We start from the raw sequence: 26,999 nt of genomic DNA, 5'->3' as shown, positions 1-26,999 counted from the left end.
CTTTTCCTAGCTTGTCATCACTGCTTCACATAAAACTAATTACTTATATATAGATTTTAATTTCATTCGCCACAAGGTAAAGTCTCCTCTCAATACACAGAAAATGTTCTCGGAAAAGCATCCTTTCTATGATCATGATTATCTGAATTCATTTTAATAACAATCGATTTCTGACCTCAAAAGTAAAATGAAACGCCTTGGTCTAAGAGAGCTGTTATAACAGGAGCAGCATATCATTATTGTGTTGATTTTTTTTTTTTTTTGAAATACAACCTCAAAGAATTGCGTCGAAAATAAACCTGAAGATTATAAATGAGCATTGATTCATAGTTCCTAATTAAACATTGGTCGTGTATTTTATCATGGTATCTAGGGGCTAAAATCAATGACTAGAACGAATTGATCTGAATGATAATATTTATTTAACGCATTTTAATGAACACTGGCTCTAACTCCAAGACATTTGGATGGTGCGTGACTTCACTCTGCATTTTAAATCATGCCAAAAAAGTGTTTTTGAGTACCTCATCAAATTAGCCGGTATACCAGAATACCTTGATTTATTTTTACAGAAAAAAAACTACGTTTATTTTTATACCTGACATACTAATACTCTTTTTTTAAAGCTAAAAACATGTATTGAATAGACTATGAATCTTTTTTGTGTGAAAATTACATTGATTAGATTTTATATTTTTTTTTAATTTCAGACATGTATTTTGGGGAGGGGGGGGGGATAATTAAATGTTTGATTTTATTTTTTAAAAAAATGTAAAAATTGCATTGATTAAAATAAGTGCAAATTTATTTTGGACAAAAGACTTAATTACAAAGATTCCACATTATTTCAATTTTAAAGGTCTGTAGCATAACCAGTAAGCTCTATCGTTGACCATGTTTGATCCGTATATGGATTTTTCTTACTCGTAACATCTACAGGTATTCCCAGTGATTGGAAGACTAGACCTATTCCAAATGCGTATTTTTCCTATATGCGGATGTAACCTATTTTATTCCTCCCCAGTCATGATATAAACAAGGGATATTTAACCTTAACTGATTGGAATATATAGTTGACACTTATATTGTTGGTTTTTACTTTTTAAAATGTCGAGTGGTAAAGGGAAGGTTAGTATGTTTTATTCTAATTTTATATGATCTATAAAAATTACATATTAAATAAATGTATTCTATGGATAAAAAAATGATTAAATGTCAAATGTGTGTAAAAACTTTTTAGATATTATTAATAATTAAGGTTTTGTGATGTTTAATTGATTGCTTGTCATAACAAAACAACCCCATATAAATTTTGAAATTAGTCTTGCATGCTAAAAAAATAAATAAATAAATAAACAGACTAACATCATGGTTGTATGCTTCAAAATGAGTGTTTTCAATCTAAATGTTACTCTTGGTTCTATCCAGAAACACGCTCTTGAAAATATGCTAATACAGGAAACATTGCTTTAAATCTGAATCCATATATTCTAATGGCCATTTTTTTCTTTAATGAACGCCTTCCAGTTCAAATATCCGAATTGACAATTAACGTTCAGATGTATAAAGAATTGAATGTAACTTTATCGTTTTAAGTTGTATTCTGGTATTCTGAAGTATTGACCCAATTGCATCGCTTATTGTTTCGTGACTTTTAACAGAGCGATGCGGAAACATTATTGTGGGTGCTTTCATACTACCTGATCCAATGTACGTATACCGTTATGCAATATAGACTTGGATCTTCTCATTCGTAAGACGTAGGGAAACGTTTTGTAAATAGAGAGAGAGAGAGAGAGAGAGAGAGAGAGAGAGAGACCATAGGAGGAGCGTAATAATGATGAAAGATAAAATTGTAAAGATAGTTGACTTTTAGGAGAGATAGGATAAGAAACATTTTGTTGACTAACCAAGAGGTCGTTTCGCAGTGACAGCTAATAATTCTGTACACATCGACTGCACACAACAATACATTGTTCGGTTTTGGCAGTAGAATAATATACACGCGCATGGTAATTTAAATTAAAAATATTTACTAAATTGCTGAATGTAATCTAGAATGGCATAATAAAAAACACTTTGATGACTCTCCCAGCAATATGCATGTTTGCGATTGCCAAGAGCAGTTTCCCATCATCGTTTTTCACCTTAACTCACAGGCTTTGGATCGTTTTAATAATTCTCACTGACAAAATGGGGGGGGGGGGGTTATTAAAAGAAATAAAGTTTATTTTTTATACCTCAAGTTTTTTCAGTCGAATTAAAATGATCCAAAGGCCTGTGACTTAAATCAAAACATCTCTCACTATAAGTTACTATATATACTGCATGTTTTTGCGCAAACCACGGTTTTCTTTCTATCTGCTATTTCTGGTTTGTTGCCTTGTTAACATATAAGATTCAAAAACACTTTGAAGGGTATTTACATGGGTATCGTCTGATATATTTCAGATTTGATGAATTTATGTTATAATTTGAAAGCTGTAGTATTTTTTCCCTATTTTTTAAACTTTGAATTAGGATAAACTTGTCCCGTGTTACTTTGTTTTTTACGTCTAACTATTGAATGGGAAAAGGATAAATGTCTTAGCTCAGATACAAACTATAGAGCACTGAGGTCCCTTCCTAGGTACTGAATCTACATTAGTTTTCTTTCTTACAAGTGATTCAGACGTTTCACGTGTGTAAAAATATTCAGCTTTAACCATTTAAACTCGGCATTGTTCTTCATAATATCAAGTGACCAAATAAAATTACTATCGACAAATAACAATCTAAGTTTCCTTTATGACTTACAATGTACCAGATCTATATTCTATTGTTTATAAATAAATACAAATAATTAAATTCGACGAACCTTATATGGGCCAACATTTTTTCACCAAGCATATATTAATCAGTTTTTTTTTTTTTATCGATGTAAAATAATTATACCGTAACGCTTTTTTCAACTATATTGACTTATAGAGCCTGTTTCGTTTCCCTAAATTTACGTGTATATTGCTTATACATGTACATGTAGCTAGGAAATCTGTCATAATTACATGTACACCTTACTAACTGTAATTGTAAATAAAGGTATTCACAATGGAATTAATGTCTGTGTAATTCTGAGCATTCTCTAAATAAAGTCGTCATATATAGTTTTTAGATTATCACAGTATTCGATCGGTAAGCACTTTCTCAAAGTACATGCATCCTGTTACATATGACATTTTATTACATTTTCAACAGTGAAATACTGTGATTTATTTATTGAATAAAAGTGATATTCTCTCACAGTGTGAAAGGATACCAAACTGATATTCTCTCACAGTGTGAAAGGATATCAAAGTAAGTAAAAAATAATTTCTGGACTGTCATTAGATAGAAATAGTAACTAACGATCTTGATAGAGCTAAAACTGCAAATTTCTTCCCAAATATGTTGCTAAATCAATGCTATGTAATGTTTTCAATCTCAGAACTGCTGTGACGTCTCAACTGCTCAACTATGACGTCAAGCCTATGACACTGTGTTAAGAAAAGACAGAGGCAAAGGGAAAATCAAAGAAAATGTAATAAACAGAAAATTCAATGTTTTGTAGATGAATATGGAATTTATTTCAGTCGTGAGACAGGATTTTTTTGATATTTTCACTCGTGCTTCGCACTCGTGAAAATATCAAAAAATCCAGTCCCACTCGTGAAATAAATTCCATATTCATCTACAAAACATTGAATATCCTCTATATATTTTGCGCCTTAGAATTCATTTGAAGATGGATTCTTCTTCATATTTTTTTTTTTATCAAATTTTCATTTTTTTTTTTTTTTTTACAGCTATAAAACTTCCCTAATCTATTTAGATAGTTCAGGTCTATCCAAGTTTTTTTTTTAAATGCTTATATATATGAAGACTCTTCTATACTGATATCAAACAAACCAAAAATAAAACTCATTACATTGTCAGGGAAAAAGTAAAGTTTTTGTATACTGATTTTTCAGTATAATCCATGTATGAAGATATGAAGCTTTACAAAAGGTAGCAAGTTAATTTTTTTTGGAAAAATCAAATTTATTTAATATATTCTGAAAGTTGAAGTCCCGAATTATAAAATTTAGTTAAGTTCAGAAAAATCTTCAAAATTTTGATTGTTTAAAAATGTAAACTAGATTCGTTATTCTGTAGTAAATTTGAAAAGCAAAATAAAAACATTGGTTAGTCTGTAGTAAATTTGAAAAGCAATTTTAAAACGTCGAGAATTAAGAAAAATATGGTCTGTTAAATATGGTGCCCCGATAGGGCCATTTGCAAAAAAAATGTAACAGCGCGTTCACAACACACCGTCACGCTAACACACAATACGCCATTCCGCTAACGCAACTTTATACACAACATACCATCGCGCTAACACACGACACGCCGTCATCCTAACACACAACACGTACGCCGCCACGTTTACGCAGCTTTACACAACACGCCGTTGCGCTAACACACAATACATTGTGTTAAGTTGCGTTAATGTGACGGTGTGTTGTGTGTTAGCGTGACGACATGTTGTGTAAAGTTGAGTTAGCGTGACGGCGTGTTGTGTTTTAGCGCCACGGTGTATTGTAAGCAACATGCTGGAGCGTTTTCACTTTTACGCTAGCGCGTTGTCACTTCGCGTCGGCGCGTTGTCACTAACGCATTGTTGCAAGTGACAACGCGCCATTGCGTTGTGAAGAACGCGCTGTGACACTTTTGCAAATGGCCCTATCGGGACACCCTAGTTAAATTCCTAACATCTCAAATATATTTAATGTATTTTTATCCAGTTCACTTCGTATGGCATGTCAAACGTTGCAATATTCGATCTTTTGCATTTGCATTGTATAATTTTCCATTTGCATTGTATAATTTTTATTTGTATTGTATAATTTTTTATTTGTATTGTATATTTTTCATTTGTATTGTATAATTTTTATTTGTATTCTATAATTTTCTATTTGTATTGTATAATTTTCATTTGTATTGTATAATTTTTATTTGTATTGTATAATTTTCCATTTGCATTGTATAATTTCTTATTTGTATTGTAAAATTTCTTATTTGTATGCGATAATTTTTCATTTGTATTGTATCCGCGGACTGTTTATTTGTTTCGTTACGATGGATTTCATTGGTCAAGTTTCAGCCTGTATCGGGTTGAAGATGTTCCGGATGCTCAAAGCAAACTGGACTCATATGTATTTGCTTGATTGATTGATTGATTATTGTTTAACGCCGAGTCGGCAATATTTCAGCCATATTTCGGCGGCATATGTATTTGCGTGCATGTTAGACGGTCATTGGATTCTAAAAAGGGAGCGCTGGTAGATGGCAAATAAATAATCTGTCCTTAGGAATGCTGACTGAGAAAATAAATAAATTGACCTTGAGTGGTGGTAACTACCCCCACCCCCAAAAAACTGAGTTTTCGGGTTTGGGCGGATTTTCTTCTTTTTGTTTTTCTCCTTGTCTCTGGTCATATTGGAAATAAATATTCTCTCCTGCGAGAGAATGAAAATAAATAATCGGATTCGACATCCCCCGAGAATCAAATGGTCGTCCCTTAGCATGCACCGCAAATAGAGGAGCCGAGTTTGTGTTTGTAGAGAGTGCGCGATCGGAATTGTGGGAAGGGTACCAGACTAAGTTTGTGAAGGGCACCTGAGACCTTTATACAGACTAAATTTTATGACCAATGACATCCTTCGTAACGAAATAAATAAACAATCCTCGGATACAATACAAATGAAAAATTATCGCATACAAATAAGAAATTATACAATACAAATAAGAAATTATACAATGCAAATGGAAAATATAGAATACAAATGAAAAATTATACAATACAAATGATTTTTTTTACAACACAAATGGAAAATATAGAATACAAATAAACATTATACAATCCAAATGGAAAATTATAAAATCCAAATGGAAAATTATAGAATACAAATAAAAATTATACAATACAAATTGAAAATTATACAATACAAATGAAAGATTATACAATACAAATAAAAATTATACAATACAAATGGAAAGTTATACAATACAAATGGAAAAGATCGAATATTGCAACGTTTGACATGCCATACACTTCGAATACAATATAATTTGATTAATTAGAAATCTGACAAGCATCCATCCTTATTTTGAATGGTCAAGGATAAAATTTGAAAAAGAAAGAAATTCTCTTCATTTACACTAGTCGGTTAATTATAATCATGTAAGTAATGAGTATTGATAAGATCAATGCAAAAGTCTAATTAAAACTGAGAAATGGTTGAGAAATTGCGTTGTGATTCCAATGCATGAATGGAAAATTAGAAATGCTATTAAATTTAAAATGAAGTAATTGTAGCTGTAATTTAGATGCAGACAGGTCCTGGAATTGTTAGTACACGTAAATCGAAATTTTGTTCTGTTAACGCCCCCCCCCCCTTTTTTTTTTTACATTTGAAACTTTAACTTAAAAGCATTGAAGAGTCGACAGATACATTTCTAGTTTGGAAGATCATGTATATAACTAATATCTAAGATAAACTATCTTCACTTTGATATATAAATATTGAATTACAGAATTAACTGATGTTTAGAGATTCATTCCTTGGTAAAATCCCTTTTTGTCCCATGAATGCACCAGGGTCAATGTACGCACGTACAATATAACCGTATATTGACTTACAGAATCTTAATACTGGTCAATATTATTATTATTCTTTATTTGCTTAATACATGTATACGTATTATACAGAAAAATATGTTAATTTAATGATGTCCATAGTTTGTAAACACAAATGTTTAAATTCACTGTCTTGATCATTTTGTCTCTCTCTAATATTTATTTGCATGAATACAAGTTTTTCATTCAATTAGAGCCCAACCCCTCTCCTCTTCTCTTCTCTAGATCTGCAGCTCACAACAATAATCTTAATGTTGACAGTACCCATGGATGTGATTTTTCCCAAGAATCAGAAACTAAACTGTACAGTATTATGAATTCAATTTCAATTTATTGACAACACCACCATACATTGGCAAATAGTCATGAATATAACAAACAGGAACATACATGTACATTTAAAAAAATCCCAGTTAGCATATCAGTTATGTTGAGTTATTTGTAGTGATGACGTGTTTTCTGACAGTTTCTGAATCAATCATATAAATAATCAATCGATCAAGATTTTTTTTTTCAAAAACGTAGTTGTACTACTTGATTTATCTATATCCTTTGATTTTTATTTGATGTTCTCGAATATCATCAAATTATCAACCACAGTTTAAAGGAAATATGCATAAAGAGAAAAGTAAGACTTGGAATAAGAGTTGATTATATTTATTATTTTATATACTGTATTCCTACATGCAAAATGCATGTGTCGAAAGTAAAATTCATGTGAACTTGAGCATTATTATAAACTCCTGTAAAACTCTTCGCTGGGGTTCCAACGTATTGTAACCTTGAAAATCATTTATGTGGATTGCGTTGTTTGCTATGATAAATATTCTAGATGTTATTACTCTTACAATATTTATAATTTGCAAAAAGTAAAAAAGGAGAGTGTTTATAATCATTGAATTAGGCTTTAAATTATTACAAAAAGATCCAAAGATGACTTTACGAGAAAAGTGAAGATAAAGAACAGAAATCGATCTAAAATAGATAAATAAATTGATAAATTTAAAAAAAAACACAGACCCGGATCAGGTGCATAGGAGAAGCATAGGAGAAGTATGCATCCCTGTTGACAGGTCACACCCGCCGTGAACCTTAAGTATTGTATCAGGTACATGGCATATTCCATAGTCAAATTTAGTATAAAAACAAAGGCTTTACAACTGGTATGAAAAACGTCAGCCAAAATACGACCGAATGATAGGCTATATTTGCTAACAAGGTCATTATAACGACCATAGACTTTACGAAATCCTGACTTAAAAAAATGTTAAAATCTCTGTAACTTCAACTTATCTGTCAGTATCCTGTCTTTGTTTAAATATTAATTGTACTCAGAACATACTCTAGAGTATCGAATTGAGTATCGAAGTTGGGAGACGTAACTGACGCCATATACAGGTGATAGCGGAATATTATCACATACATATAGATAGATAAAATGAAAGTTAATGATAATTAAAAGAATAATAATAATAATAATAATAAAATAAGGAAAAGCTGAGGTCATCTCGTTTTTCAGGTAACTTAGTTGTTAGTTGTCCATTATCGTCTATAGTCAGTATATCATCCAAATACGAAACAAATGTGGCAGACTTTGTGATGTCTTTTATTTTGTCGTCAGTATATCTGAATGTCGAGTTGAAGAAAACATGAAGTGTTTTCTTCTTCTCGTATAGAAGTTTTTGAATAAATTCTGCTCCAAATGAATAAAACAGGTCAGCTAATAAAGAAGCACAATTATTGCCCCTCGAAATTCCAACAGTTTGCTGGAAGATTCAACATATACAGCATATCTTTTTTTTTTTTAAAAAGAATACTTGAGAAATGCTAGGCCTATTTTGATAAGTTACACATGTAACAACCTAAACTTCTGGTAGCAAACACATGGTTTTCTTTTAATTGTCTGTGCTCCATGTCTACTTTTATCTCATTATAGTTTGAAATTATGACCATCAGTTAAGGCTAATATAAATAACATAGATAGAAATAGTAATCAACTTTAGTAATTAGTTTAATAGCGATCTATGACAGGTATTTCTTAAAATTAAGATGTAACAGATTTAACAGGAAAATCACCGATTAAAGCTTGATAACACCACGGTACTTGTATTTAAAGTAAGTCTTTAAAAATATATCTTTCAAACAAACATGAGGACTATATATATCGGAATGTTTCAGGATACATGTAAGGCTTAGTGGTTTTACACTCCCTGTAACCCCAGAAAGAATCTACATTTTGCAGGTCAGATTTATTGCTTTCTGACCCCAACATAGATTTTAATGTGTGTTATTACTTAGGTTTATTATACTCTGGGTAGCTGACTTCAGTATAGTCAAAAGATAATATGTTCCTGTACTTGTATCAGATTCGAATTAATTCCTGTTTAAACTCAGCCATTCTTACTGCCACAATACCTTTTTCATTCCAATTGAAAATTCGTCTTTCAAATTTTAATTTATTGATCAGTTACAGGTATATATGTTCATTTATTATATATTTCCCACTATTGGGGTTCATTGAATTGCAGAATGTTTCATTGATTTCGATCAGCTATAACAACATGTAACAAACATGCCATACGATCATGATTTCATGATTAAATATAAAACACCACTTCAGCAAAACATAATGGCTTAATTTTACATATACGATAAGAATACTTTCAATCTGAGATCCATTAAATCTTTTGTGTTGATCGACGCAGATCGATCTAGGGAAAGAGAAAACAGTCCTTCCACCTCATTGGGCTTTGTGAACAGAACTGTCATTTTGTCCCTTTAAAATCAGACTCAGGTCGACCATTGTCCAAGTTGTAGTTGGCGTTAGAAACCAACATTAGTTTGCACTATCTCCTCGTCGTCTGCGGAAAATGTAAATGCACTGTAGTCTGCTTGTCCCAAAATTGTTGCAGCAGGCAATTTGGCTTTACTGAATGTGACTGTAAATTTGAAAAGTGTGATTATTGGATTTATTGAATTATGTCATCTAAGGTAATGATTATTTGTCCTGAATTTAGCCACAAATTTGATTACTGTTTTGAATTTGTTAATATAAAAGATGTGAAGGAATCGAATCGATCTTGTCTACTGAAAATGTAAAAGAAAATACAAAGACCAACAGGCGATTGTGGCAAATCTAACTACCCCTATCAGTGTATTCACTTGCAAAATTTGGTTTCGATGAACAGGTTAACCATTAAATTATTTGTTTTTCTCGGAGACGATCTTTCAAGCTTGTATTAAAATCAAATTTCATTTTACGGATTTCAAATAACAAATACCACAACACATATAAGATGAAGCGAGTGTTTCTCGATCTATACACGGATAGCTTTCGCCATAATTTACTTTAAATTGTGGGTTAAATATTTGCACAGAATTTTAATAGGTATAAAGCGCCGGGGTAGTAAACACTCAAGTTTGCAAAATTTTATATACATTGATTTTCAACATACATGTCACAAGATAAGATAAGCAAATTAAAAAAAACTTCAGTTTTAAAGTCGACACAAGGGACATGAAACTTAAATGATAAACATGGATTAAGTCATTAATTCCTTCACAAACTGTGCCTCCATTAAAGGGAGAAATGATGAAAACGTTTATGATATCAATATATATTATGATGGTTCGAAGAATCAGTTACATATATGTATATTATAGAACAATTCTATAAAACATCAATTCTTTGATAACAAATGACGTTTTTTGTTTGTTTTTTTTTTTCATTTACTTCTTTTTTTTTTTTTACTTTTTGCATGTATGACTTTAAATTTGTTGTTTTTATCTTATTTTGTAGAAAAAGGTAGACAGAAACTTAGAGGCAGGTAAGTTCTCTTCTGGTTTGTTCCTGTTTTGCACACATTTGAATTTCAGGTATTGAAAAAAAAAGTGTGCAAAACCGTTCTCTTTTCTCCCACATAGCAAACTTATATACAGATTAAAACCTCATTTAAAACCTAAATTATGTAAGTATTGATCATTGGTTATCACTAATTAACAGTGTTCAATAGCCAATAGGTACTCATTATAAATTTAAAACATTGTTAATTAGGGAATAAGAGAAGTGACAATATTAACTTAAGCCAGGTCACATTCCCTTATAGCGCATAAATTCTAAAGTGTAGTTTTCTTTAAATTCCCCTTGGTGATAAATTGACTGAAAATGATCCTCATTTGTATACATTTAATTAAAGTATGTTTATTTGAGAAAAATGAAAGTCAACACAGGGGTTTTCAGATTCATACCAAATAAAAATAGGTATTGGTTCTCTCAAGAACAATTTCTCTCACCTCCCGCAAATCGGAAGTCATCACTGAATTTTAATGTAAATAGTTATGCTATCAGTTTATACATGTTTTTTTTTTTTCGGAGACGAGTTCCTTTTATTCAGCTTTGTTTCCCGGAAAAAAACAATCCTCTTTATGTATATGTAAACCCACATAAACATCAAAAGTCAAAATTAGCCAAGAACATGTACTAGAAATATCACATTTCTTTATCGAAATTTTAATATTTTTCTGAAAAATTCATCGATTTAATTGGAATTCTTTGAAATTAAATGTATACATCAAAGAATCGTGATTAGATGTCGTCTTAAGAAGTTGTTTTTGACAACAATACAATAGTGCCGATCGAATGAAAGTGACGAAGCAAGTTATTATAACTTACACAATAATCAGTAAGAATTTGACAAGTCAATTAATCGGTTAAATAGGATTTAAAGATTTTACACCGTACCACAATGAAGTATTATAACACTAATACTAACTCTAGTAAGCTTATAAAACAAACACCTGGTGAGCTGTTCCCATAACAAAAGTCGACATTTGCCTTTATATTCTATTTGGGGGAGGGGGGTTAAGCATTACTGATGTCCAAATACATTAATTTACCCCCTTCCCACCACCCACCCACCCACACTAGTGTTTAATTTTATAATAAGTGCATTTAAAATCAAGGTTGGACTGGAATCGTACATTTACACAACCGAAAAATATGTTACGGTAGTTCAGTGTAAATAGATTTAAAAGTAAGGTTAACCTTGATAAAATTCAAAGAAAAAATTATAGTAAAAATCTGAGGCTGGAACTTCTTTTTTTTTTAATTTTAATTTTAAGTCCTAAATCTGCAAATAACTATAGAAAAAATATTTCTTACGACAAATACTGTATATACGAAGATTTAAAAAACAAAAAAACAAAAAAAAACTACATGTACGTTCGTTATGTGAGCTTGCTGAGATAGGTGGGATTACTTTCTCTTTTAAGCCAGTAAATTGTTTGACTATCCGTTGTGTCAATGATATTAAGGGGTTTAGTCCTTTGAACTTTTTGCTTGACCAGCAGGTTTAGACAAGAAAGAATCTTTACTATTATTTTTTTTTTAATCTTTGAGAGTAAATAAACAATGTATAGTGTAAATATTAATTATTTCTCATTCGCATGAGAGGCGATATATGTTAAGTTCATTTTTAAACATACAAGTTCCGTGTCTATTTAACAAATCTGGCATAATCAGGCAAATCCAACAATTGTGTCATGAGTACTTATATGTGTAGGGTTTCTTTTTGGGACAACTCGCCTCCTCCGTATCTCGCCCATAAGGCGACGACGTGAACAAGGGCCACAAAACTGTCTATTAACATTGGAATTATACATTTTATTTGCAAGACTTGCATGATAGTGGCGATACACCTTAAAGCATAGAATTACAGAAAAGTACATTTTGAAATACATAGATGGTATTTATTTAATTCATCTAAGTTCGATGCTCTGAAAATATTGTTAAACATTGCTAAAGATGCAATGATTTACACTACTCATAAATTGCCAAAGATCTTGATTTGATTAAAAAAAAAAACAACAAAAAAACAACAAAAAACAAAAAAACAAACAAACAAACAAAAAAACAACTTAAATTTAGCTTTGCTCTGTTCTGCGCTTAAATAAATGATTAAAATGCAATACAGAGAGACGATAATCGTCAACAAGAGTTTTGGTGTCAATCAGAATAATATACTGTGAAATAACAACATATATATTTCTTTTTCTTCCTTGTAACAGAAATACGGAGCCTCTTTAAGACATTCGATAAGAATAATGATAAGTACATATCGAGTGAGGAGCTTGGAAAAGCCATGAGGTTTCTAGGATTAAACGTCACAAAAGCAGACGTAAAGGAAGCAATGAAAGTGCTGGATAAAAACGGTATTAAAAAACGATAGGCCTATCATTCATAATTAAATCTGTGTACTATTTGGAGCTCATACGTAACAGAAAATCAACAATTAAAAAAAATATTTCTATATTCAATATGCAATAAAATGAATCAAAGCATTTTTAACAAATTAAACTTCAAGTAATAAATAAAATAAATTAATCATCTTGTCATTTTTTTCATTAATATAATTCCGAGCAGGCAATGGAAGGATAGAATTTGCAGAATTTTCCGCTTTCATGAAAAAGGAACTTGAGAAAAACCAGGCAGGATCAGACCAAGAGTCCAGTATTCGTGCAGCATTTAAAATCTTCGACAGAGATGGCAACGGCGTAATAGACGCAAAAGAATTGAAATTCGCTATGCAAAATCTGGGCGAGAAGCTGACAGACAAGGAGCTGCAGGACATGATGAGGGAAGCAGACGTAGACGGAGATGGGAAGATAAACTATGAAGGTGAGCGGTCTGGATAAAGTGAAAGATGGTTATGTCGTAATCTGAGAGGTTGAGGAGTTCTTGAGAGACGTAGAAGCTCCTTCAATCCGTCAATATTTTAAACTAAATTCACAAGTCGGTATCCTAAACTTCCTTTTAGCCAGGATCAAAAATTGACACCCCCCCCCCCCCCAAAGGGAAAGAAAATCCCTTACTGAAGTCAAAGTCTCGAGGTTTTCTTACTGTTCATCATATGCATTTTGTTTTATCATTTCCATCTCTATCGAGCTATATATATATGTACATGTAATTTCATTCAACCAAACTTTTGAAACAAAAAGCACCCATAGGTACATTTATTTAAATGATAAGCGAAATCCCATTAAAATAAGACTACAAATGCTGAAAGGTACACAGTTTATATGCCTGCATTCCCAATTAGCGTAGACTCTACCTTAATTTAATTAAGGATTATTCTTTTTTTCAGAATTTGTGAAGATATGGACAGAATCAATGTAGTACCTAATTTCCATGTAGAGAGAGTATTTGTGACTTTTGTTAATATGTTGACAGGACAACCTTATTATCATAGTGCCTTTATCATTTTGATTTTTATTAACACTTAGGTTAACCCTTCAGATGTATCCAGCTTTGTCTAAAGTGTTAATGGCATGGATAACAAAACTTGGCATTTTTGAATATCAGTAAAGTCTTTGCTTATTTTTTGTGGAACTTGGTTGATTTTACCTTGTTACAATTTGAGGAGGCACCAGAAAACTTTGACAGCAACAATATACATTTGTAATATGAAATTTGTACTGCATAACAGATGGACTTAATAAAATATTTAAATCCAATATGATGCCCAGGTGATTCATTTCTTGACTTGATGAACAGAAATACGTTGTAATTTTCATATAATGGTACAGAAATGATCATATGGCGTTCTCTGAACATTTAATTTCAGTAATCTGGGCTTTGCTTATTGATTATCTCTCTGTCTGACATTAATAACATTGATGCTTGTTGGAAATATTATCTTGTGTAAATATATTGATTCTTCATCATGTCTTTTTTTTTTCCTTCAATTAACTAATAATAGCAGCACCATAAACATTCATCTAGGCTTAAAATGAAATCAACATGGACTTGGTACAACGGATATTCGCTGTGAATACAACATGAAGTGGTCAAATGAATTTACCGGTTACAATTTTTCTGTTTATCTTAAAATATTGAAAAATTTATGTTATAAATGAGGACATCTTATACTTTATATAACGAGGACAAAGAATACCTGTGTACTTTTAAAAGAATGTTACAACATGACTGCCTGGAGCTCAAGTACAAACTGAACAAAGAATCAATAAGGTGCAAAGAAGACAATAAAAATGTTGTTTAAAACTCATTTTTAATCAATTGTTTTCAACATCAAGGTTAGCTCTGTAACCTTTAAAAATATCAGTATCACATAAAATGGCTTTAAACACAAAGTACAAGTGTCTACAAGACAAATATTATGAGATCTGCCACACTCGTAAAAGAGACATAGCTTTGAATGAACACTTATATGTACACGCCACACAGACCCTGCGATCATCATGATGTTAACTGAGTATAAAAGTCGCACGTTTGTGGCAACAATTCTTCCATTCTTTCTCACATCACACAAAAAACATTTACTTGTTTGAGAATTTTAATTTCTGTGAAAACTCAGTGAAATGATATTTTCATACACTACAAATGTGATACAACAGGCAGGCGTGACTCGTAACAGGTTAGGGGTAAGTCCTTTGTAAAAAGCCCACAATCCTTCATACCTGAAAATATCAATTAACCACATGTTTAAAATTAAGGCAATCCTATCAGATAGCTAAGAGTATACATAAAACTTTTTATTTCTTTTTAATTTTTGAACAGCTCACAACTCAGTAACAATATTTATCTTCACAAGACATATGGTTATTGTAAAAATAATTCAGAATATTCATTTAAATAATATTAATCAAAGGCACATTTGAAAATCAGAGAAACTTAACTACACATCTGTTGTGCAAGCAAAAATGCTTTGAAACCATTGAATACTGTTTAGTATAAATAATATTTCTAAGCCATAAAATAACTTGAATTCATTCTAAAAAAAATCATAAAGAAATTCTGTGAATTAACAGATGGAGTAGGCATCATACATCACTCATCAAATTACAAGATGCAGATTAAGATCATGAGAAGTAAACAAGGTAAAATATTTGTATTAGTGGCCATCAAAAATCATCAATCAGTTTTACAACAACTTCTTATTAGTATGCAGGTTTCTGTCATGAATTTAAAAACCTAGAATGATTGTCATAAAAGTACTACAATGAACATTTTTTGCAAATATATATTTTTTGATGGGTTTAAGGAGTTGATATTTATGCATGGCCGGCCAAATTTGAATTAAGGCACAATAAATCTTTGAAATTAAAATACATTTGTCAAAGGCATTTTTTAAAATTTAAATTATAGTTTTTCTGAAACCCTAGCGATTATACTAATGTGTTTAGAAGGGCATCAGCTGGATTTACATGCATTTGTGATCACAGGAGGGACAACTCTTATCACAAAAATAAGACATCCAAATACACCTATAAAATGCAAATAGTGTCAAAATCTCTTTGGCCTCAAATGAAAGACAGTGCTTACGTCAGTATAATAGGTGTATCTACTGCCCTTAAATTAATTTTAAACCAGAAAAAGTCTGAGAAATACATTTCTTAAGAGATAACATTGTCAGTAAGATAGATGAAGTGGTAAATGCATACATGCTGCAATTTTATCCTTAAAAAGGAAGTTAAATGTTAAAATTTGGTGGAAAATTACACAATTGTACATGTATTTAACAGCATCACATAAAATCCTGTTGTATTTTCTTTTTTTTTGTTACAAATAAATGCACAATTTAGAGTATCACCACTGTGTGTAGTATTATGAAGCAACTTTTTCAATATACAATAACTGGCATAGAGCTTAAAAAGCCAATTTGCTTTCTGTGCGAGTAGAAAATTAGAATAATATAGATGGAAGGGGTGGTCATTTTGGCCAGAAATCGACTTGTGCAGTACTCCCCATTCGTGAATATTCATTAAAAAATATAGCCTATATATTTTTTTTTCTTCAAAGATTGAAAAAACATTTTAAAAGGGTAGTACATGTGTATGTATACCTTTAAGCATTGTATGCTTTCATAGGATTAATTATATAATGTAGTGTAAGAAGTAATACATTCATTTTGATAGTGGCTTTTTAAAATTATGTTTACCACTAAACTGGATTCAGATTTTCTTTTAAGTAGTTTGTTAAAACTAATATTAGGTAAAATACAGTTTGAATAGGATTCACTGTTACGTATCTTAAAGAATACATCCACAATAAAATACAATTCAATAAATAAAAATTTTCAAATAAAAAAATTTAAAGAGATTCACAAAAACATTGATTTCTGAAAGCTATGCTTCTGTTTTGTTTAGAACAAAATATATGGGTATTATCGCTGATCAAAAGATCGTGATTGATGAACCCTTTCAATCTCTTCTGAACACACAACTAAATTTTAAAACTAAAATTAGTACCAAGTACTGTAAATAAAACTTGTAAAAGTGGAATTTTTGTGGCAATATACAGCTAGCATATGATCTATCTATACTAGTCCCTGAGAATTCTTAAACGTTTTTGCACACAAAAATACAACACTACATTTTCCTCTCTTCAACAACAGTATCTTTTTTAAGAATCTCCATTTGTGTAATTTTCAGACTGAATTAACTCCAGGCATCTGGGACTCCTTGAATATTTTTCCATTGGAACGTCACAGTGATTTATATTCCTTTGAGTCATGTTCTATTATTATAACTGATCACTTGTTCCCACACAAGAAACACAATGCAGATATTGGGAGTCACATGAAACAAATACACCATCATTCCTTTAAAATATCCTCGCATTCCTTCAAACCTAGAGAAGGATTAAATGTCATTCGCAAAGGCAAAGCAAACACAAGTAAGTCAATAAATGCTCATTAAAAAGCAGAAAAAAATATTAATATGATTAAAAAATGTGTACAACATTAAGCTTGTTTAGTTCCTCATTCTCAGGTATAAGAACTAATGGAAGAATGCTTTTCACTCTTCAGAAAAATTACAATGAAAAATAAATAGAAAAAAAATTGAAACTTAATTCTCTTACATTTTATAGGATTGTTTACAATTCAAAGTATTGTACCACTTTCCAAATTTTTAAAAAAAAAAAAAAAAAGGGAAGTGATTCGATAATCAGTAAAATCCCTTTATAAGATTTTCTCCAAAAGCATTTCTCATCTGTGTCAATTTTTATCACTTTGGACAACTATATGTTTAATAATTTTGTTGAATATAAAATTCCTGTATTCAGTAGAAAATTGTTTTAAAGAAATAGCATATTGATAAATGGAGCAATTTACCTGTAAATTTGCCTAATGACATCACTGATACCAGTGTAACTGCGATGTTGGTCCTGTAGACGAGATCGGACCACCTGGTATGGATACGTCACAGTCGCGGCTATTATCTTGGAGAGGGCAGCGAAGGCTATGTACTCAGCTGAGTTCTACAGAAAAACATTTGATTACTTTAATCAGTTGTGTTATACATTTTGATTTGCCTTTACTCAAACATAAATGTATTTCATGTATTAACTTATGGAAAATTCTGGCTCTAGTGAATCAAGGTTTACTGGTTAATCAAAATCAACTCCACAAACAATACAATCATGTTATTTATCATCTCTCTTTTTTTTTATTTGACAACTCCATACATGTAAAAAAGTTCTTCAAAGAAATCTTATATCAATGTTTTGTCCAAAAAAAAGTCTGTGTTGCTCTGCTGGGGCGATACAAAAATAAATCTTAGCAGAACTGTATCCCTTCTGCTTTAATCATACATTAATAAAAAATCTACATGTAAAACTGAAATTCCTTACTAGTCTGTAATCTATTGGTCTCTGTTTGAAATTGTTGTATTTGGTTTTCATCTCTTCATAACACACAAATTGAATAGCTCCATGAGAAATTCCAAACATTCCTGGTATAAAACCCTAAAAACAAATGGAGACATTATCATTTATATGACTAACACTGTAGCAGCATTATAAAACTACTCCAAATAGTAAATATTTTTCTCTCTTAAGAATTTCTTCATTTGGCTAAAAAAAAAAAAAAAAGAAAAACAAGTTTTCATAATTTTCTAGAAATGTTAAAGACTGTGAATTATTACTAAATTGTTTTTTAAGCTGCTAAAAGACGGCTAACCTTATCTTGGTTTGAGCAGATTTAAAATCTTTACTTTGTGACTGTATATTATTATTTTTTTTTTTGTACTGGACACTACAAGTCCACATAAGCACATTAAACAACAGCATCCACAAACTTTCACCTTGTTCATTTTGTACAAATCATGAATTCAAATTAAAGTTTTCTATTGGCCCTCACCCATTTTATTTCAACATTGAAATTTTTAAAGTACTTAAAGAGACTTTCATACCTTATAAAGTCCAAGAACACCTTCATATTTGTATATTTTGTAGAGGGCATCAATCATTCCTGAGTAATACTTTTCTGGCTTTATGGAGGTAATATTGGTTTCATACTGAAGACACAACCTTGTTTTCACAACCCAGAGAGGGTTCGTCAGCACCAAAGTCAGTAACCCTGTAACACATGTACACACTGTATACTTAAGTAGTTTTTGCAGATTTATTGGTCTTTTATTTGCATGAAATATTGTAAGTTCTATAACTATTATTCAAAAAATAAAAAAAAAACATATTGAGCAGCTTGATTTGATTCAAAAGAATATGTATATTTAATATTTCAAAAATTCTCATCTAAACCAAATAAACAAAGAAAAGGTCCATTTTGGCACAATGGTCACCTTTAAATGGCTTTAATAGCTACCATACTCTTTCTAAAAATTTAAGTAGTTTATTGATCTAGACATGAAGAAGTCAACTTTACATCTTGTTTTATATACATGTATTTCTGTACAAATCTTTGTTCCTTAATTGTGGTCCAACTTAGTCCCTGCTATGCTTTAAACAAATTTGTTTCTACATTAATATATATTGTTGTACATGCATATCAACATGCTAACTAGGGTAATTGTTTTGTCTTTTCTGAACTACTTGTTCTTGGCAAAAAGATTTATTTCCAAGATGAAAACAATATGTACATAAAGAGGGAAGCCAGAGAAAATATTATATTAAAATATATCAATATTATAATTACTGAATTTACATTTTTAAGGACAGGAAAGAAAATACTGATTCAGTTTGGTTCCTAAAATGTCACCAAATAAAAAAGAATCAAATCGTACATTTCTCCAACAAGAAGTCAAAAGTGCCATATTGAAACTCTGATCTAAAAAATTTAAGGATTTAAGAATTTTAAGAATTTTTTGTAGAATGCAAAAAATTCAAAACAAGAGAGTTTATTGGTCTGTAGAACAACTATAAAGGGTTAGTAGGTGGATAAAATATACAGGTTGGTTAAAGAATATGTCTAGAATTAGGGAGTGAAAGGTGGTTGATTGACCAATGCTGGAAAGTGAAGAAATTATCCCCAACTGTGCGCAGAAAATCTTGCACTATAAATTACACCATATTTGCATTACGGGATCTGCAGTGTTATGGTCAAAGACCGAAACATAAAATCATAATGCTACAGTTCTCCTGCCACTGTTACATATGTAGCTGCAAAACTGTATCTCTATGGGAAATGAAATTCAGTCAAACATACTAGATACATCAATTGAAAAAAAACTTTAGGTGACACTCATTACCTTTTATAGTTTTAAATGGACCTCTGTGGCATAAATGTTACAATTTCTACTCAAATGCATGAATTAAAAGCAAGGGGCAAAACTCTCACTGGCATTTCATAAGTTCACTTTCACAGCAATTGCTGTTTGGAACCATTCAGATGTTATAAAGAAAGTTAGAAGAGTTCAGTTACAGTGTATATGATTAATTAATGCTTAGGAATTTGATGCTTTTTGTATATCTAATTTCTATATTCCAAAAGCTTTTTACTACAGAAAATCTTTAAAACGTTAACTTCAAACAAGCCTTATATAAATACAAAAGGACATAAAAACATTGATGGACAGATTCTTTGTTCACAATTAACTTGACTCTTGGGACTGGTGCAGAAAAAAAAGAGGTTTAATGATGTGAGATCTCACCTGCCCCTGAAGCTGCTAAAGTGTGTTTTCCAGCTCCTAAATCTACTTTTGTGTCTCCGTCTTGCATAAAGGTCTTAATACTGTTATAACTAGAGTACATACAATATAATGAAATATATACATGTACATATTTTTTTCAATAATTCAATACTGTCAGGCATATAATATAAAAAAGGACTTAATAGTATGGAAGGTCTTACTTAATGATAAAGATACTTTGTTAATGAGAAGTAAAGCACACACAATAGCAAAATAAATCTTTGTTGTCTCAAAGATGGCAGTACTTAGATAAATATCTTACAACATGAAGTAAAATCCCCAGGATGAAGCTGAGCCCAGCACATTGGGTTTCACTCCCTGGTACAGCCCAGTAAAACCACTGGTTTTCCGTATCGTTCTGAAGGCGTCAACAATACCCCTGTACTCTGGTCTGTCTATATGTCCTACCGTTGCTGTCCCTTCATTCACTAAAAATAAATTATGTTTTATGATCAATTAATGTGCAAGAGTAACATTCAGATACTCGTTGAGATGTTTGAGGATTCCTCTAAAAAAATGAGAGAAAAAATTATCATGGAGAGTGAGAATTAACAGATATATTCTCTATGTTGACTCTTGGAATTAAAGAAGATTTTTTATTATGTAAATTACTAAATATGTTGCAAAAAATGTAAAAAAAAAAAAAAAAAAAAAAAAAAAATGAAAATTATACAGATGCAAATACATGTATTTTAACACAGAAAGGTTGTACAGTTACCAAGTTTACTGCTGCTGCTGAAAATTCAATTCTAAATTTTTTTGAGAAGCTACACAATTATCAAAGCTCATCAGAATAGATGTCCCTAAAGACAATAGTTACATCAATATTACAAATAATAATTAATTTCAATTTTCTGCCTGATCCATAGGAGTTCATTTCTTCTGCATTGTTAAAAGAAAAGAAAAAAAAAGATCTACTTCAAATTCCCTTTGCAAGTTGTTTCAATAAAGATTTTAACACTTTCAGTCAAGGAATATCATGTTTAAAAAACATTCCACACCTACATTTTCATAAACTCTATAGGTGTGGTATGGTTTTTTTCCCCTTGACTGAAAGTGTAAAAATCTTTATTGAAACACCTTGTACAGTGAATCTAAATTCAAATTTTTACATGTTTTATTTATTTATTCTTTTTAACTTTTTACAATCTGGACAACAAGTCCCTATGATCTGACCAAGTAAAAAAAATGGGATGGGCAAAGGAGAAAAAAAGGGAATGGTTAGAAAAAAGATACACCCCAAGAAGTACACACTTCAACAATGAGCGATCTTATCTCAAACAATCACAAATAAATTTTTACAGGCAACATCTTATAAATCATGTTTAATATTGGTTGCACAGTCCATTTATTTATAATAAGCCTAAAATAACATAGTCAAATCTATGTAGAATTGATCACAAATGCCACAGATCTTTATTCTGCATTTTTTCCCAAGTCGATAAATACGGTGAAAATAGCCCTGTGAGTCCGACCGCATATCATCTGGCTTGAGATTATCCGGCTTCAGGGCAAGGGTTCAACTAAAATGTGTACAGGTGTATAATCATCTGATCATATACTTTGCATCTATACCTTGAAATCTTATTTTGACTAAGTCTAGAGGATGGAGAAGTAGTGTAGACGCCGCCCCGCCGCTTACTCCGGCAACCAGATGCTCCCACTTTACATGACGCAATATTCCTTTCACTGGAGGGGTCACGCCGTCCACATCGGTCACACCGGCTTTCTTCACTTGAGATCCAGTCATTGTACATCAATATTAAGAGCAATTATAAATTCATATCAACTAAAATAACCTAAAATTTCTTTAAAATAGACCCAAGAGACATCGGTTATAGAAGAAATCATCTTCACCATCACGTTTCTTTCACTTATTTACACCTTCAGTAGCCATCTTGTTGAGTAACAGGACAGAGGAGTTATCTTCTCTTGGAAAGACTAAATAAAGGTCCGTCTCGTTCATCATCTTCAATCCCGGATAAACATAGCCAAGTATTATTTCATTTCACATAGATATTACACCATTAATGGGCTCTATTTAAAGAAACTAAGCCGAAGATTCCACTGAAATAGAAAAGAAATGCATTTTATAAAATAAAATAAAGAAAAAAAAACATATTATTAAATTAGGATAAGGTTTGCGACCCCCTCCAATTTTTGTACATTTGTCATAAATCAATCTCTTTGGGAAGAGTTGCTTTATCGTTTAATGATTTTAAAAGATATTGATTATCCCCTTTTTGAATTCACTGGCTTAGCTACAGTATTGCTCGTTTAAATTTCGAACGCTTTAGTGATTCCTAAGAATGAAATAAGAGGATAACGAACAGTATTCAAGCTCAAAGTCCATTTAGACAATACAAATCGGAAGCAGAGCAAACACGGACCTCCAAAAACATCAGAGGTGGGGTCAGGTACCATGGAGGAATGAGCATCCCCTTCCGACCGGTCATACCCGCCGTGTGCTCCTTGTCATGATAGGGAAAAACGAAAAAATACGCAGACAATTTCAGTGTGTAAATAATGGCCTATCAATTAGTATGGAAAACGTCAGTCAGCATTTGGCTTAATGATAGGTTGTATTTGTTGAAAAGGTCATTGTATCGACCAAAAAACTTGCAAAATGATGACTTGAATCAAGACTATTGATATCCTTGTTTCATCAACTTGTTTGTCAATAGTGCTTGTTCTAGAAATTGTTCATACGTAGTGCATGCTCTTGCATATCGGGACAAATTTGCTTAAGTCTCTATTTTTTTTCTTTAATTCTTTGCTCATTTTTGTATTGCTGTCCTCTGCTCTCTACCATAATTAAATGTTATCAAACATAGTCTATGTTTGACATTATCAAAAAGTTTGAAAGAGAGCAGTAAAACATAGAGACTTGAGAAAGTCTTCAACTGGGAGACAAAAACCCCATATGCAGATGATAAGGGTATATTGCTACATAAGTAAGGGAAGTTGACGATTGAAAAATTGAAGTCATCACTTTTTTCATAAAGCTTTGTCACTAGGTTACCATAAAGTCTTTTTCTTGTGAAATATCCAAATATGAGACAGATGTGTCAGACTTTGTGGTATCTACTAACAAGGGGGCGCAAATGGTACCCATGGAAATTCAACAGATTGTTTAAAGACCTGATCCTTAAAAAAACTACATAAATATTGTCAACAGAAACAGAAACTCAAGCATCTTTTTAATATCAACTTTAGAGTGCTTGTGTTTACAATCAGAATGCTTTTTTAAAAAAATAATTTTTCAAATGACCAATGACAAGATAAGTATATTAACGAGTTCCATTTTTATCGAAAAAATATTTCATGTATATCTTCTCATAATATATTATTTTATAAATATTAAAACATTATTTATCAAAAATTTGCATATTTTTCAAATTTCATCTAAATCTAAAAAGTGAAGATAACGAACGGTGATCGATCTCATAATTCCAGTAAAGAATACGAATCGTAAACAGGGGGAAAACATGAACCTCTGAAAAAAACAGATTTAAAGTAAAAATGTGTTTCCAAAGGGTAAATAATGAAAGCTGATTGAAAGCTTGTGTTTCCTTATTTTTTCGACAAAACAATTCGCAAGTTTTCGAAAGAAATAAATAATGCATATATATATATATTACATGTAGGTGTCAATGAAATCATTGCACACCTTTAAGCAAGAGTATTTGTTGAGCTCTGATTAGCTTATAACCATGGCAAATTCATTTGGGAAGGGGAGGGGGGGGGGCAAACGAAGAAATATCATTGGACTTTATTATGTAAAATAGCTTGGTTTTCTGTTGCAAAACTATTGGGGGTAGGACACGTTCTCCCCAGGCCCCAACCCCCACCCTAATCAGGGATAGACATTAACTTTCAGATTCACTTGCCCTTCGGGCAAGTGATCTCAAACTTTTACTTGTCCGAATGCAAAACTTGGTTGCCCAAAATTAGGATGGAACTTAAAGCGAAAATTATTAATTACTGCAAACGTTTTGAAAAGAACAAATGTGAAGAAATACACTACTGTAAATTTTGGCAAGTTGAGCTACCAGGTACCTGAAAAAATTTCGATCCTGCATTTGTACATTATTTAACCTGTTAACACACACTGCCATGTGGCAAAAACCCTCCGTTTCCTTTAAAAAAAAATCATATTTTTGAAAATTATTTGCGGTAGGATCATTCTGTGATTCGTGATTTTCAGCGATAACTGTGAAGCAACGCTTAAGGAAGATAGTTGCTACGAAACATACATCTTACCTTGATCAGGATACAACGTGTTACACTGTACTTATATTCTGTGCGTGAATAATCTAATTTCCTAATAAGTTAACAAAATTTTGTTAGACGTAGAGCGTATTTCCTACGAAAGAGAAAACAACGAACTCAAATTTCAAATGAATGGTATATAATCCAGCAGAAATGCTACCAAGGAATTTCGAATGCAAAAGCATTGTCAGTCAGGTGCGTGGCGGAAATCAAGTGTTCAATTTCTTGTTTTATTTATAAATTAATGTAAACTAAATAAATATGTACATTTGTATGAAAAAAAATTCACTTGCCCGATCGGACAAGTATGTCGACAATTTCACTTGCCCGAATTGAGAATTTACTTGTCCCGGGCAATCGGACAACCGTTAATGTCGATCCCTGCTAATTGTGCCCCCCTCCCCGTTCACATACAGGCCTATACTTGGTTACGTGTGTATTTTGTCGAGCTGTAATTGTACTCAAAGTATTTCATGCCTAACACCACTGTCCCAAGCTACGGGTTTTGTTCTATCTCCCAATTCTTAGAAAAGATGCGACGATGGCGTATATACAAAACGAGATGTTGGTAAAACAAAGATTTCACGACTATCTATACTTATAAATTAATAAATTTTGCAAATAAACTCCGAAACGGGTGCACCAGAGTTTTTACTTACCCCTCTAACAATAAACTAGATACAAGATGATGTCCGTAAACTATATTTAGATTTCACTCGCATAGTGAGTATCGTACATTAAATCAAAAGTCTACTTTCAATTTCTATAAACAGCCATGAAATAGCAAAAACATGAGTACGGTGGCGTTTCCGATTGGCGGATCTAAGTTACTGGCAATTTTTAATGACACTGACAACAAGCAATCGTTTATTTCATGAAACGTCATCACTGAATTATTCAATCAAAACTTGATTTAAATGATATAAAAGAAATAAGTTGTGATAACCGATTCAAAAGGGAAACATGCAAATTATTTTCGTCATTCACCGATCTTAATATTGATGGAAGCTTCTAGAACATCATATAGCATCGAGCCCGATGTTAAAAAGATAAACGAGGCGATTACTACTGCATAACATAAAAAAAAGCTTTTGTGTGAAAAGTCATTGAAATAATGGTAAATCGTTGAAAACACTATTAGTTGTGAATATATTTATATATCGAAAGACTATTATATATATATATATACATGTCCTAATAAATTTATCGGTAAAATTTGTATAGGCTATATTCCTTACTGAGGGCATCGTGGCAACGAACCCGAAGTACAATTTGCACTTCGTAATAAACTTGCTTACATGAAAAGAAAAAAAATTAATGAATAAGATATTGTTCAAATACAATTAAAGATGTAAAATTTTGTGCTTTAATCAATACATTCCATTTTTTTTTTCTGAATACAGTCTTTTGTATCAAATACTCGGCCTATTCATAGGGCGTTAAAAGCTCATTTTTACACAGGTACTTGGGTCTTGGTTTATAAATACGTATGTACCTTATTGATATGTAAAAAAAGTAAGTAAAGTACTTTTTTTTTTTACATATCAATAAGGTACAAACAGACCCAAGTACCTTTTAATCCCCCCCTCCCCCAAAAAATCAATTAATCAGTAAAATGTGCATACTTGCTGCTTTTATCCTTGACGGAAATGAAATAAGAGCTTCTGAAGTTAAATGTCCATAACACAGGTTCCACAATAAACGTCAATTAATGAAATTGTTATTTTTCAAGTTTTTACAAAAAAGGGGTTGGGGATTTGGGGTGGAGACGTACAAGTATCTACTTCATGCGGGATTTTGAACAAAGTATTTCTTCCTGCTATAAGTCTGTAGGCTGTCAGTAGAAACTATAATATATTTTCAGTCGGTAGTGGTATAAATTCAATTCCTCGCGCATGCGCGGGATTTCATCTAGTATTATTTATTAAAGGAAATGTTCATTTATTCACGGACAATGACCAATACGAGAAACATGCTGTTAATATACATGTAGATCAAAATGGAGAAAATGGAAATATCAACGACTTTCAGGTTATGTGAAATCTGTAACCTTATCCAATATTATAACAATAGAGCATAAAATAAT

The 26,999-nt window shown here is 31.5% G+C and overlaps 2 protein-coding genes across 4 annotated transcripts; one reads left to right on the top strand and one right to left on the bottom strand.

The window, feature by feature from the left end:
• Positions 1–967: 967 nt before the first annotated feature.
• On the top strand, positions 968–14,206 carry LOC133178762 (calmodulin-A-like). 2 transcript variants are annotated; one of them, XM_061313472.1, is made up of 5 exons: positions 968–1,128; positions 10,494–10,521; positions 12,761–12,904; positions 13,116–13,370; positions 13,837–14,206. In XM_061313472.1, the coding sequence occupies exons 1-5, from the start codon at positions 1,108–1,110 to the stop codon at positions 13,866–13,868; spliced, it is 480 nt and encodes a 159-aa protein (XP_061169456.1). In that variant the 5' UTR covers positions 968–1,107; the 3' UTR covers positions 13,869–14,206. The 2 variants fall into 2 exon arrangements, with proteins under 2 accessions (XP_061169456.1, XP_061169461.1); XM_061313477.1 differs by lacking the exon at positions 968–1,128 and adding an exon at positions 9,398–9,685.
• Positions 14,207–14,741: 535 nt separating this feature from the next.
• Positions 14,742–22,569, bottom strand: LOC133190632 (solute carrier family 25 member 32-like). 2 transcript variants are annotated; one of them, XM_061326333.1, is made up of 7 exons: positions 22,217–22,569; positions 20,904–21,069; positions 20,603–20,691; positions 18,905–19,071; positions 18,345–18,458; positions 17,827–17,972; positions 14,742–17,342 (listed from the first exon to the last, which is right to left on the bottom strand). In XM_061326333.1, the coding sequence occupies exons 1-7, from the start codon at positions 22,389–22,391 to the stop codon at positions 17,222–17,224; spliced, it is 978 nt and encodes a 325-aa protein (XP_061182317.1). In that variant the 5' UTR covers positions 22,392–22,569; the 3' UTR covers positions 14,742–17,221. The 2 variants fall into 2 exon arrangements, with proteins under 2 accessions (XP_061182317.1, XP_061182310.1); XM_061326326.1 differs by having other exon boundaries at positions 14,742–15,169; positions 22,217–22,565.
• Positions 22,570–26,999: the final 4,430 nt, after the last annotated feature.

The sequence above is a fragment of the Saccostrea echinata genome, unplaced genomic scaffold (genome assembly GCF_033153115.1).
Source record: "Saccostrea echinata isolate AGI-Se365-2 ecotype Australia unplaced genomic scaffold, CSIRO_AGI_Sech_v1 ptg000001l, whole genome shotgun sequence".
In the NCBI taxonomy this organism is placed as follows: Eukaryota; Metazoa; Mollusca; class Bivalvia; order Ostreida; family Ostreidae; genus Saccostrea; species Saccostrea echinata.
Note: the sequence above shows the minus strand (reverse complement) of the source record. Positions and strands in the feature narration are given on the sequence as shown.